Below are 14,409 nucleotides of genomic sequence, written 5' to 3'. Positions count from 1 at the left end.
TTTTTTTTTAAACAGTGTTTAAGTGTTTCAGGGTGGATTTTTCCTTTAACATGATGGATCTGCAGTGAAGCAAGGCAGCTGCTCTTAAGTATCAGTTATTACAGGCTGCAAGCTCATCCATCCATCCATCCATCTGTCCATCCATCCATCCATCCATCCATCCGTCCATCCGTCCATCTGTCCATGCAGCTGGCAGACGCTCCACAGCAGCAGCTGTAATTGGCACCCGGTCTCTCTGGAGGAGGATCTGTTTGTCCCGAGTCCTGCTTGTTTTGTACATGCCGACTGCAAATTAACCACCTGTAGTGTGACTGTAATTGTGTCACTTTTATTTCCCGTATTGATGTGGACATAGATGATGAATAATTGGTGCCAAAGTGTGTGTGTGTGTGTGTGCATGTGTGTGTACACTTGTACTCCATCCAGAGTGCGTTATAAAATCATCAAAGGACATTTGTAGGGGAATTCATATAACTATACTGTATATCGCAGTCAAAAACAATAACAGTTATGACACCGCCACAAATTTTTATTATCGTGACCACCGCTATAACCGCCGCTCTCATCTGTCATCACTGATGTTTTTCTTTCCCCTCTAATAAACTGTTATATTGATGTTGCTGACTGAGTGACTTAATTTTAGATCATTTATTTGGATTTTTATTTGTGTGGTTTAATAAAACTATCCTTACAGTTTCTACAAACTAAACCAGCATTTTATAATTTTGTTTTAAGAAAAAAGCCAATATCTTGTTATCTTTGATTAATAGGATAAATTAGTTTTTAAGTAATTGAAGTATATTACAGTATTATATATATATTACAGTTTTGGTCTTTTTAATAATTATCGAGATAACCTTATACCATATATCGAGATAGATAATTGTACTATGAAATTTTCATATCGGCACAGCTTAGGTGAGGGTTAAGGTTAGGGGATAGGGAATAAATGTAGTCAATGAAGGTCCTCAATAAGTGTGAGAGTGTGTGTGTGTGCATGTGGGGATGTGTGTGTGTGTGTGTGTGTGTGTGTGTGTTCCTACCCAGGGTGATTCCATTGGGCCACTGGATGTCCGTCTCCACCAGAACCTGTCTGTCAACTCCGTTCATACCAGACTTCTCAATCTTTGCCGGCTCGCCCCAGTCCGACCAGTAAAGGAACCTACAGGAGAAGAAGAACCAACACACACACACACACACACACACTGTAAGACCTCTTCAAATAAAACACTTCTGACAGCACATCAAAACACGACACTTTATGGATGGAAAAAAGATTTTAAAAAAAATTTAAAAACTCCCTTGACTGCTCTTTACTGGGGAATCAAGCAATGTTCAGTTTTATCCAATTAATCAACACAAGTCACTTCTGTCATGTAAAACCATTTTAACTCCCATGTTTCTCTATTGGTTGAGACAAACTCTGCGGCCCTCTGGCGTATGAAACCCTTTCAAACCCCATTTGAGAAAAAACAAAAATGCGTGGAGTTAGGGCTGGGCAATAACTCAATATTATCGTTAATCATCTTTCAACAGAATCATATCGTGATGAAATAATGATATTGAGTTATTATAATCATAAAATGGGATCTAAAATAAATTAGGGAATCTTATTTGAAGAGTTTGATTTTACACATTACCATGCAGTTCAATGCAATGATGATAATTAAACATGTGATTTTGTATGTTAGCATATATAGTTTTATATCAATATCCAAATCATTTATTATGATCATCGTGATATTAATTTGGTCTGCATCGCCCATTAAGGTCAAATCAAAGCTCGTTTACATTTTGGAGATACAAGGTTTTCACGTGACTACAAATACAAAACAGGAAAACACACACGCTTCACTTCCACTCACCCAGACAGCGGATCCACAGCGATGGACGCCGGCTCCTTGAGGCCACTGCTGAACAGGACCTTCTGCTTGGTGCCGTTGAAGTTTGCCACGGCGATGGTTTTGGTGCCGAGGTCGGACCAGTAGAGGTTCTTGTAGATCCAGTCCACGGCGACGCCCACGGGCGTCTGGACGTTGTCGATCACTTTGGTGTGGCTGCCGACGTCGCCCCGCTTGTCCAGCACCGTGCTGCGAGGGACGAGAGGAGGAGAGAGAACAGTGTTCAAGTAATTATGCACAACATTTCATATAAATAATTGCTGCTCTCTAGAACTAATAGATATAACACAACAGAGATTCAGCCTATATCCAGTTCATAAATCTTCTCCATTGTCTGTTCTAAACAGCCGGTGTCTGGTAGCTCTTTCCTGGGAAAAATCCTCTAACCTCTAAATCCTTTAACTTTTTATCTCATGTAAAATAAAGGAACTTTTTCTAGAGACAATACTTTGCAACAGCATTAAATATCTTATGAAATAAATAATAGTCTACTATATCGTACGGAGTTTGAGCAAACTATAACGGTGTGGTTCAGTGCTTATGTGTGTGGATGTGTATACGTTCCTGTGTGTGTGTGTGTGTGTGTGTGTGTGTGTGTGTGTAACCCCACCTGTAGATGGCCTTCTGCCCCAGGTCGGCCCAGAAGATCATCTGCTGGTTGAAGTCGGCGTCCAGAGCCACGGTGTTCCTCTGCTGCTCCACGATCTGGGTGTACTCCTTCCTCTCCAGACCCAGGCGGCGGATGTCACGGCGGTTAGTGAAGATCAGGCAGGGCTCCTTACCTGGTGGAGGGAGGGAGGGGAGGAGGCTTTGTTCAATCAAGACAGAGAAACTGGAGGCCAATCTGACAACTCATCTCTCCAACAAGATCCTCAGGTCGCCCTCTCCCATATCTTGCTCTAGTCCACACTAATTTGAAAACACATCTTTGTTTCTCTGTTTTGGCCTTCCATCCACACTAAGCCGCCGTTTTCGACCACCACAATCTTTCTGAAAACGCTCTCCCAAGTGGATACCTTTGAAAAACACCAGTTTCGTGTTGTAGTGTGGACGGGGGCAAGCGCTGATGTGCAATTGTCATGTGATCTCAGGCGTATCATTGTCATGTGATCCATGCAGGCTGTATCGGCTGTTTCAACGCCTCAAGGAATGGGGTAAAAACGGTCAGCCCAAGTGGAAGAAATTATGCGTTTTTGGACGATGAGTGTGGACAAAGCCTTAATGCTCAATTCTTACTCTCTTCCGTTCTGGAAGGGAAAAAAATAATTTCTACCTTTTCTCCTTAGCTTGTTTTTCCTTCTCCAAAAGTGTTTTTTTCTCTCTTTTTAAATCATGATCCTTATAGGGACACAGGAATACTTGTTACGTCTATTGTTGATCTCCTCACTATTGGTGATTTGAAGTAGGAATTTAAGCTTATTCTACTGTTGCACTCATTGCAAGTCTCTCTAACGGATACGAGCATAAGCTAAATTCAAGATGTAAATTAAAATCAATGTAAGATGTTAACTGAAGTAGAATAGAAAAGCTGATAAAAATGTAAACTGTGCATTGGATTTTAAAGGGGGAAGATACGTTTTGTGATCCCTCTGTCAACCTTCATGTGTTTATCCTGTGATAATACAAAAAACAGTACTTAATGTCAGCCAAAGACCTTTCCTTGCAAAAACTTGCTGTTCCACCAAAAAACATAATTCCTGTCACTTAAATTTTTAGTTAAATTGATTTCTTGACCCTGCAAACATCCACTTAGAATTAGAATCAACGCTATCTCTGTTAGTTTCATAGTAAAGGCTAACAAATGCTAATCATAGTGGCAGAAATGCCAGATCCCAACCAAAATCTAATCAATTGTTCCTTGGCCCAACGCCGATCTGCCCACGAACTTTCATAGAAATTCGTTCTTACGTTTTTTACATATCCTGCTGACAGAAAGACAAACGAACAAAAACAGCCTCCTTGGCGCAGGTAAAAACATAAAACCTGATTTTGAAAGTCGGTCTTCTGCTCTGGCTACACAGTTTTCTTCAAATGAAAGGAGAAGGAAGAAGCAACTGCAATGCAGAACAGCTTTAACCGAGTTATATACAATATTTACGTTAAAGGTGCGTACACACATTGTGCACAGCTCATCAGGGAGTACATGCATATGCCTCTTAACATGTAAATATTTTATGCAGCCCAAGTAAAGCCGTTCCACAACTCTCAGATTTTCTCCACCTCTCTCAGCAGCAGAGATGGGTGCTACACTTCCTGTTGAATGGGAACAGAAAGGCGGCGCTGGTGCTGATGGTGCTGATGTGCTTTTGTGCTGCAACATGTTGTGTTGTCCTTGCACCCACTTGTGTTCCCATCTTCCCTCTGGCTGTGAACTCTTACTCATTTACTGTGCATTCATATCATATACACAGCCATGCTACTAGATCATCTGACAATCTCCACTCTGCTTTCTTCAGAATGAACCAGGGTCAATTTTCTATGGAATAGTCTGCCAAACCGCATAAAAAACATAGTTCATCTGAATATTAGTTTAAAAGTAAGATGAAAGCTCATCTAATCATGCAATATCTTCTTTAAATACCCTATGCACTTTTCCCTATTTACTGTTGTTATCATTACTAGTCCTACTATTCACTTTTTCATATAGTCTGTATTGAATTGTATTTTAGATAGTTTAAATGTATTATGATGTTTTTAATATTGTCTCTTTACTCTCACAAGCCCATCTTGGTTTCTTCAACCTCTCCTGCACAATTCCTGCTTTACTGTGTATTTATTTACACTGTTGATTTTAATATGTGCTAATAATAAAACAAACAAGCAATCGGAGCCTCTGGCCCCGCCCACAATAGAGCGACACATCAACTGAGTTACTCACAGTGTGAAGACGAGTATCCACAATTTGTTCTAGCGGATGAAGAATTTGAATAGGTAATCAAACAAGGAGAAGGGAGACACTGATAATGCCAACATACATTTATTACACAGCAAGTTTTTATTTCAAAAAGCACTAATGTGTTGTTTTCTGGTGTGTCCATGAATCCAAATAAATGTATTTTTGCATCATCAGCAGCTCCCTTCTTTTCTTAAATTGCATTTTCGCCCCCTGAGCGCCTGGCCCTTAGTTTTCAATGCCATTTTATTTATGAATAGGTGAAATTAATCGACATGGGTGGCACATCCCACACGAGTTTAGATAATGGTTGAATTTAAGAGGATCCTTTAACAAATGAATTGGAAGAAGGGAGGACAGGCTGAGGGGACAGTGATGGGCATTGTCATCGCCCGAAACAATAAAGCCTTTTTTTACTGCATCTACTCTGGAACAACATGTGATCACCAGACCAGAGGACGGCACTCACATCCCCCAGCTGCAGCACAGACAGCAGCCTTTCTGAGGGTTATTTCTATAACAGCAGACTCCTCTGGTACCCGTTTAACATTTATTAAAATAGTTAAAAGGCTGAGAACGCACAGCCAAGGAAGCTGCAGGTCAACGGTCCAAAATCATTTCAATAAACAGCCTTTGTAGATTTGTATGAAGATTTCCTTTCCAAGCCCATCACTGTGACATGTACAAGGAACTTAACTGACTTTCTCCACAATGCAGAAGACACTTTCATCTTTTGCTCTTATTCATATTTAAATGTTTATTTTAATTATCCATGTTATTTAAAACAGTTACTAGAATCTTCCTTTAGTTTCTAAAGAAACCGGTAAAAAAGCTTTTTCATTTAAAAAGCACCATCTGATTAGAATTGATTTAGTCCAGAATCCCATGACTGTCTGTATTGTAGGTAGAGAGAAAACAGAGAAACTATGAACCAAAACAGTCATTCTTCTACATTCTCTAATTGTGTTAACTTCTTGTAAATTAAATAATGGTGAAGTTTAATAATTCATCAGTTTGCTGGGGACCCTCTGGAACCCCCTAAAGGACCCCTGGTGGTCACCGGACCCCACATTGAGAACCACTGGACAAGACTACCAAGATGTTTGAAGGCAGATTTAACTTTCATTTACCCAGCAGTTCTCCCAGCATGGAGTATCTTACTCAAGAGCACCTCAACTGAAGTTTTTGAGGATTATTCATTGACTTTCCCCCCCGTCCACATTTCCCCAGCTGGTCTTGGGATTCGAACCAGCGACCCTCTGGTTAAATGCTTTAGGCTACTGCTGTCTTCATGGTGGTGGAGGGTGTGTTTCAGTGTGCAGACTGCACCTCTTTCTACTGTTTGTTGATTGATCCTGCACCTGACACAGTCTGGTAAAATGCAGGAAAAGTATACAAGTCCAGTTCAGCCACATCCTTGCAAACTCTAAAAGTGACAACAGTGTGGTTTAGTGAATTTTACTGCAGTGGTTCCCTGCCTGGGGGATCGGGAGGAAGAATATTACGCATATTATGTTTTAATTTTTGTGATAAAAAGTTGTTTTGAAGCCTCTACGCTTATTCCAATAATCAAGGAGTCAAATAGCCCGACAATAGAGTGGTGTAGTGTATTTTACTGCAGTTAAACCCTGGAGGTCAACAAGACGATTAAAGAAACCTACTACACAAGTCAATTATATTTTTAATTTGTGTTTTTTCTCGGGCAACAATTAACGTTTGAAGCCTCTATGCTTATTCCAATAATCAAATCACGTGAAATAGCTAGAAAGGGGAAAATAAAAGTAATAATTTGGTGCTGGAGCAGCTGTTCACTCACCAACAGCCTTGCAGACTGCAGTGGTGGGATCCATCTGGTAGCCGTTGTGACATTCACACTTGTAGCCTCCCTTCAGGTTGATGCAGATCTGACTGCAGATGCCGGGGTTCAGACACTCATTGATGTCTGTGCAGAGAGAGATGAAGGCAAAGTTTATTCATACAGCACATTTCGTACACAGAGGCAATTCAAAGTGCTTTACACAAGGTATATTAGACATTAGATAATACAGGATAAGATAAATAAAAAGGCAAATAAAAAGAGATAAAGGTGTAAAAGAAGAGAGAATACATTAAAATGCATAAAAAGAGAATAAAGAGAATGAAGATCAAGCTGCAATGAAGAATGAAGAGAGACAGGTGGCATCAGTCATATGTGATTAATCGAGTCAAACACTTCCAGAGTTAATCAAGTGTTTTCAAACAGCTTAGTTAAAGATACAAAAATTGGCAAAAACACGTCTTGATAACAAGTTTAACACGGAACAACAAAGAGTTATTCAGCACTAAATCATGTCCTTGAGCTGTAAATATTAATATTACAAGCTTTGCTCTGCATCTGGGCTGAAACTTTCAACCGCGTTGCCCTTCTGGCCGCAGCTCCATCAGTGATGCGAAAGCAGGTGTTCCACCTGCGGCAGCCTCAAATGCTTTGCGATCATAAAATAATTATTACCGCCACACTTTCTCGCAGCTGTGTACTAGGCAGAGACTGGATGAAAACAGTGTGTTTACGCTTTACATTTCCATAATTGCCATTACTTGAGAAATATACTGTAAGCTGACGTGAGTTTGTCTACTCCCAGATGTAAATCCACCATTAAACTGTTGAAAACATCAGTAGATTCAACATTTAATTCAAGTGGGAGCAGGCTGTAGCTGAAGAGTTTCCTGTAGTCAGCAATAAAACTTAACGTAAAGCCTCAGATTTTCATTCTATGTATCCCAAATACCTAAATACAGCCAATAGGGGTCATTCCAGACTGGGTGATACATATTTTCCAATATCCAATCCAGTGTTTGAGGCCATGATTGGCTTCATACCGATACACTGTCGGATCAGCGCCTCCCTAACCATAACCAAGAGGATTTCAGCTTTGAGGAAAAGATTAGAACGTGACCAATCACATTACACACTGAATTCCCTCTTCAGGCCAGAAGTGCATAATAAAAAATACATACCAGCCCTACATTAAATATCTACTGCTTTCTTCACACTACAAGTACCAAGTCTGACCCGGACTGTTTATGCAAAAGGATAAAAACACTGCAATAAATCTGATCATTAAAAAAAAAAGGAGAGGAGTCGCCTGTTACATACAATGAAACCTGAGCCTCTTTTCATAATCATCAGCCGTCAGCAGCCAATCAGATTCCTGTGCTTCCTTGCTTCCCTACTGACTGTTTTAGTTTCATAAACAGCAGATCGGCCTGGCAAATGCAAAATGGGCAAGAAGTTGATTCCAGCCATTAATAAGAGTTCCCCAGATTTCTACAACTTTTATTAGACAAGACTACAGGAATAAAAAATGTCTAAAAAATGATACTCTGAGAACATTTACATCCATCATTGGGTTCGATGGTAAGCGCTAAATTAATGTTGATTGTTAAGTGTTTATTTTCTTTTCTATTTTAGCCTAATAAGCACTTGCTAGCTGGTTAATGTCAATTCAAAACGATGCAACGTTAAAAACCCAAAAGAGTGAAAAGATACCCGATTTGCTTGATCAAAATTTGTAGCTGTAGACCGCTACATAGATGCAATCGAAGCCTCTGGCCCCGCCCACAATCAGTCAGAATAGAGCAACCCATCAACCAAGTTGCTCGCAGTGTGAACACATATTAAATGGCAGTAGGACACCGACTATAAATGTGACCTACCTCCGCAGGTCTTGTGGTCTATGAGCTGCAGTCCGGGTGTGCAGTCACACTCGAAGCCGATCACCATGTCCCTGCAGATGTGCGAGCAGCCGCCGTTGTTCAGCAGGCATTCGTTCAGATCTGAGACACGGGGGAGGAAGGAGGCCTTCATTAAAGCAACAATACCCAAGAGGATCATGTTTACGGTGCAAGCTCCACGCACCATCACCATCACACCCATGATCACAGTTAAAAGCTACAACATGCAATTTTTTGGCCCGTTTTTGCCTTTAGCCAGCAGTAGAGATGGACAGGAAAGAAGGGGGGGGGGGGGGGGGGGGGGGGGTCCCAGTCCAGATTCAAACTCAGGATGTCACAGTTATGCGGCACCTTCAGTTTGAAAGGTTAAATTCATTAGAAAGAGTTTAAATGTTTAGAACTTTATAACTTTCTAGTACTCAATTAAATGGAATGAAAGCTGACACTTGCAAATACAATGAAATGAAAATCATGTTTTATGTCTACAGTTGCTAGGTGATTACTAGGTGGTCGCTAGGATATTACTAGGGGTTGTTAAAATGTTACTAGGTGGTTGCTAGGTGATTACTAATGGTTACTAGTGTGTTACTAGGTGGTTGCTAGGTGATTACTAACAGTTACTAGTGTGTTACTAGGTGGTTGCTAGGTGATAGGTGAACATCAGCGTTTGCGTTCTCTGTCTGCTTCTTCAAACTGTGGAGGCTTTACGCTGCCAGTTACCTCAGGCTAGATGACATCATCAGGATGAGTGACAGGTGTTGGGGCGGGAACTTGACCAACTGAGGGGGAGGAGGGCGGGGCTAATAATATACTTCCCTCACACAAGGAAAAAAGTTGCAGATTGTAGCTTTAAGAATGTCTTGGTGAGTAATAAGACTTTAAAACATCATTTAACAACTCCTGTACTGTGCAAGGTCTATATATCCTGCATACAGATAGCAAAAAAATAAAATAAAAAAAATAAATAAATAAGGAGAAAGATGTCCGACTAGCCCCCTGGTTACAACACTAGTTAGAAAGGAATAACCTGGTTACATTTTTCATAAAGCACAGCTTGGCATAATGCTTTGGGTATGAGAATTATCAGCGTTGGAAAGCCTCTGATCAATCAGATTGATCGATCAGATGGCCTTGGCAGAACTCTTCAGTACAGAGACATCTTCAGTACCTGTACCGATTTAGTACCGTTTATGATAATGACTATTGACAGTTTTTCATGTTTACCTCAGTCAATAATGCACGGATCAGTAAATGAAAGGATTTCTATGGAGGACAACATGTTGTTCATCCGAACCCCGAGGATCAAACCTGACCCGGCTGATGGAGCGATCACAGCAGAGTTACTGCTGGGACAAATGCAGCAGAAAACAACGTGAGCCCCCGTTAAAATGAAATCCAGACCTTTCTGTATTCAAGGCCTGCTTCTCTTGACTGAATTTTGTAAATCGATAGCAGTAGCAGCGTTCCAACTCACAGCAGCAGATAACCGCTTGATGGACGTCTCTTTGATAGGCAAGGGCAAATGCATTTGAAGAGCAATTCAATCAATAAAACGGGATTCCCTAAGGTTGGCGGATAGTTAATCAGTTTTAGGCTCAAACATCAACTAAATCCGTTATTATCCTCAAAGTGTGCAGTGCTGCGGCAAAACAACATTAAGTACAGAGCAGTGATGCGCGGGTCGACCTGAAACCGATCCACCAAGCTGAGAAAAACAAACAAAAAAAAACAAAAAAACATTCAGGCGGCCAGGTAAAGACTCTTGTGTCTTGTCCAATTTATTGAGACATCGGCAAACTTCAAAAAGAAATAACAGTGGTGTTAAAAATAAATAATGGATGGATGGCGGGATAAACCAGCTGGAGACTGGAGAAGTTTATTCTGTTAATTAAATTTAATTGCAATTTAGTCTATAATTACATTGTGTGTGTACTGTGTGTAAGTTCGAATTCGTACTCGGAGGACAGCTCATAGGTAGCAGTGACTTCTCCAATACAAGAAATATGGTTAGATAGATATGCCATTTATTTTCTCCAACTGTGCAGCGGTTTAAACTCAAAGCAGAAATTTGGTATTCTCCTCACTGTGTCCTTTAATAGAAAAAAGCACAAACGGTTTATGTTTCACAACATAGCGGGGAAGTTCTTTTAGGATTAATTGGTTCCTTTAGAAAGAGAAACCATTTCTCTATCTGTATTGCACACTTCAAACTTGAGGCAGGTGTTTATAAAAGATTCTGCAGCGAGTAGAATTATAAACGCAATAAAAAAAGCAAACAACTTTCCTCCCCTCATTACAAAGAAGCAGTTAGTGCACCAACACATGAAACAGGATCATTTAGATCTCCTCTGACTGTACAGCAGTAAACTTCACACTCAAAAGGCAGAAGCTCGGTACTCAATTAGATATGCAAGTCCTTTTCTGTTGGTGCTGCAATACAATTCATACTCAGAAGTTTAGTATTCTACTCACTGTGTCCTTTAATATTCTACTCTAATATTCTACTTTAATAAAAGCACAAACATTTTTGGTGAAGTTCTTCAAAACATGAAAGAGAATTATTTAGATTCACCATTCCTTTTCTCACACTGTACTGCAGCACATTAAAGCTGCACTAGGCAAGATTAATGTGAAAATACACATCTTATCAGTCCAAATCAGTGTGCAACAGAGAAGAGCGTCCCATCCCCCAAATTTGCCCAAATTAAGTTCTGTTGTCGGGTCAAGTGTCGGGTTAAGTGACAAATGGAAACCTAAGAGCAAAGTACAAACTGTCTCCTAAACAGCAGTGAGCAGCGCTCCGTCCAGAGAAAGCTGGACTCACCAGCGTTAGATCTTCTCCTCTCTCGTCTCTTTGGTTTCTTTGGTATAAAGCATCACAGACCGGCCGCTTGGTGAACATGAGCTGCTGTGTGACGTTCGCTGACCTCACTGTGCAGGAATTCTGGGTAATGAAGTTCTTAAATTTCAAACAGTTGCCTCTCGCTGCCGTTTCGAGCCGCCAGCATGCGAAAAGATGCCTAGTGCAGCTTTAAACTCAAAGCAGAAGTTGGCAGAGTGATTATGTAGTGTATGTGAACTGGGTGTTGTTGAAGATGAATTTCACTTTTTGTTTTACTGCACATTGTGCGATAAACTAAGACTGTCTTTATTTGAGAAAAACAAGAAGCCTGAGTTGTTCTGGTTGGGAGATGAGGTAAAGATGAAATAGTTATTCAGAGAGGAAGGATTTAGTGTAGCGAATTTCATTTGGAAAGAGTGTAAATTGAGAAGTGATAAGCTGTATGTTTGAAGGCAAAGTGTTTATGTTTATCGCAATGTTAAAGTTGATTAGCAGTATGAACTGTTCTGTTTATAGCAACATGTATGACTTCTATTTGTATGTTTTGACTGTCATTTGTTTCTGGTTCTTTTTGGTTGTTGAACATGATGTCTTTTTTGTGTTTTGCAAGCTCATATGGGCTGGGCACCATGAGGTGTATGACACATAAATAAAATCAATCAAAAAAAACCAATCAGTTGTCTATTCTACCCAGTGAAATCTTTCGCTGGACAAGCAGAAATCGATTTTAAAAAGGTGGTTGTTGTACTCACTGCATTCCTTGATGGGCTCGTCGCTCCAGTCGGGACAGTCTCTGGCCTTGTTGCACACCTTGCTCATCTCAATGCACTCCCCGCTGCGACACTTGAACTTGTCCGGCCCGTTACACTGAGTCACTGCAGGGAGACAGTCAGGAGTTTTAGACGCTGACAGCTGCCGCTGCACATGTGCACGCATTTCTGCACACATGCTACCTCCATCTGTAAATCTGATAATGTGAATTGCATTACACTGGATATATTTACAATGTCGGGACACATTTTTGTATATTTGTTCTCCTGTTTGCCCTCTAATAATGGGAACGATGCACATTTGCATAGCCGTTTGAACCTGTAAATCTGTTAATGAAGATGTATTTTATCCCTTTATTTGCTGTTTTGTTTTTCAATGTTTAGTTCTTATTTTTGTTGTAATTACTTTGCTTATATTATCTTCAGTACTCACTGTTTGCCTGATTCTTATCTAAATGTTTTTCTCCGCTCTGTCATTAAAGTCTCATCTAAACAAAGAAAAATATAAAGAATATTGTGTTTTTGTGTGCAGCTGAGTGTGTGAGTGAGTTTAATTGCGAGTGTGTGTGTGTGAGAGTGTGTTTCTCAGTACTCTCTCCACTGCAACACTTTAATCTATCAGGCTGTTCTCATTACATTAGGCAGTGGAGACAGAAATGATCATATCCTTCACATTTTCATGTTCATAGATTACCCAATGATTCGTGAACATAGCAAGGACGATACAAAGATCCACTGTAGAGGGAAAAAATGACTCATTCAGAGTGTGTGTGTGTGTGTGTGTGTGTGTAGTATTTGTATGTCAGCTTGTGTGTCTGAGTGAGTTTAATGTTGACAGATTCCCCACTAACACACCAACTTCTACTCTACTCCACAAGAACTTAAGCTAGAGAGAGGAATTAACAATGTATGTGGTTGTGCGTGTGAGCGCAAGAGAGAGAAAGTGTGCATATCGCCGTTGTCGAGTGAAAACCTCGTATCTTCAAAATGTCAACTTTTCAGGAACTAAGAAAGCAGCCTTGTTTTTAGCTTGACAACATGCATTTCTGACCTTATCTAATTGGTTTTGAAAAGGTTTCATAAACCCAGTAGAATTGTCTAAAGCCATCAAGGAGCATGTAATCCTTCAATTAAAGTTAAAACATGAAAACCCCCCCAGTAAGAGCCAGTCTAAAGGAAAATATATTTTGAGATATATTTTGTGATTTGTATATTTGAAATAATGAAAATAGTGTTAATTGAAATACTAGTGTTATTGAATAGTTAATTTGTGCTATAGTCATATGTGTTGATTATTATAGAACATTACATTTTCCTATAGTTTCTTATGTATAATACATTCCAAGTAGTTGAAATGCTCCTTTACATTTACCCTTGATGTCACTGTCATTAGACTCAATTGGAGAAAGTCCTTGGACCAACACAGTTTTCTGACCAAGAAGAATTATTGCCAACTGATGAACCTTGTTAGTCTGTAACTGTTTGTTTTTGACTAAATGTTCTAAATGGAGTTACTGGTCTCTGGAGATTTATTTGTGTCAGACTCGTTGCTATTTGCATTGACTTCACCTCAGTAGTTGCACATTTTGAAATACTGAACGAGAGCCGCTACACCCCCGAATTCTAGTTCTGAGGTTTCTGCCCAACAGAGGCGATGTGAGAAACTGCATCACAGCCCAAACTCGTCATTTCTTTGAAGTCGGTTTTCACAGCCAAATGTTTTCTCTGTTACTGGAGCAAAAACAATTGCACTCAAGGAAACAAGATAATGGGGCGGATATCTTCTTACAGATATCTTCAAGGCGTACGCACACACACACACACACAGTAAATAACACAACGCTTCTGTACTCCCTGAGGTGGACTGTGAAAGCATTTGTTTGTAACACTCAGGAATAAACTTGGAGACCATCTACATGCATGCATCATCTAAACACACATCATCCACACACACACACACACGATAAATGAACACTAGGTTTTTGTACCTCAGGACACCCTGAGGTGGATTGTGAAGACATTTTATTTGTAAATGCACTCAGGAATATACTTGGAGACCAACTACATGAACACATCATCTACACTCACGTCAAAACACACACACACACACATATCACTCACACACACACAAGGGAAAACACTTCTGTACCTCAGGACATCCTGAGGTGGAATGTAAAAACATGTGTTTTTTTGTAATAACACTCAAAAATACACAGACGGCGCACCATCTCACACACAAAAGATAAACATTACGCTTTTGTTTGTGAGCATGCCCTGAGGTGAATTTAA

General features: G+C 40.1%; 1 protein-coding gene across 2 annotated transcripts in view; it reads right to left on the bottom strand.

The window, feature by feature from the left end:
- Positions 1 to 14,409, bottom strand: part of vldlr (very low density lipoprotein receptor) — an 82,506-nt gene that overhangs the window by 30,642 nt on the left and 37,455 nt on the right. For both annotated transcript variants that reach the window (XM_078288396.1, XM_078288399.1), the window contains exons 8-13: positions 12,103 to 12,225; positions 8,491 to 8,610; positions 6,611 to 6,736; positions 2,512 to 2,683; positions 1,866 to 2,090; positions 1,044 to 1,162 (exon numbers count right to left, since the gene is read on the bottom strand). In XM_078288396.1, the coding sequence (XP_078144522.1) occupies positions 1,044 to 1,162; positions 1,866 to 2,090; positions 2,512 to 2,683; positions 6,611 to 6,736; positions 8,491 to 8,610; positions 12,103 to 12,225 (885 nt within the window). The remainder of the gene's footprint in view (positions 1 to 1,043; positions 1,163 to 1,865; positions 2,091 to 2,511; positions 2,684 to 6,610; positions 6,737 to 8,490; positions 8,611 to 12,102; positions 12,226 to 14,409) is intronic.

Source organism: Centroberyx gerrardi, chromosome 2, assembly GCF_048128805.1.
Source record: "Centroberyx gerrardi isolate f3 chromosome 2, fCenGer3.hap1.cur.20231027, whole genome shotgun sequence".
In the NCBI taxonomy this organism is placed as follows: Eukaryota; Metazoa; Chordata; class Actinopteri; order Beryciformes; family Berycidae; genus Centroberyx; species Centroberyx gerrardi.
This window is presented reverse-complemented; position numbering and strand designations above follow the sequence as displayed.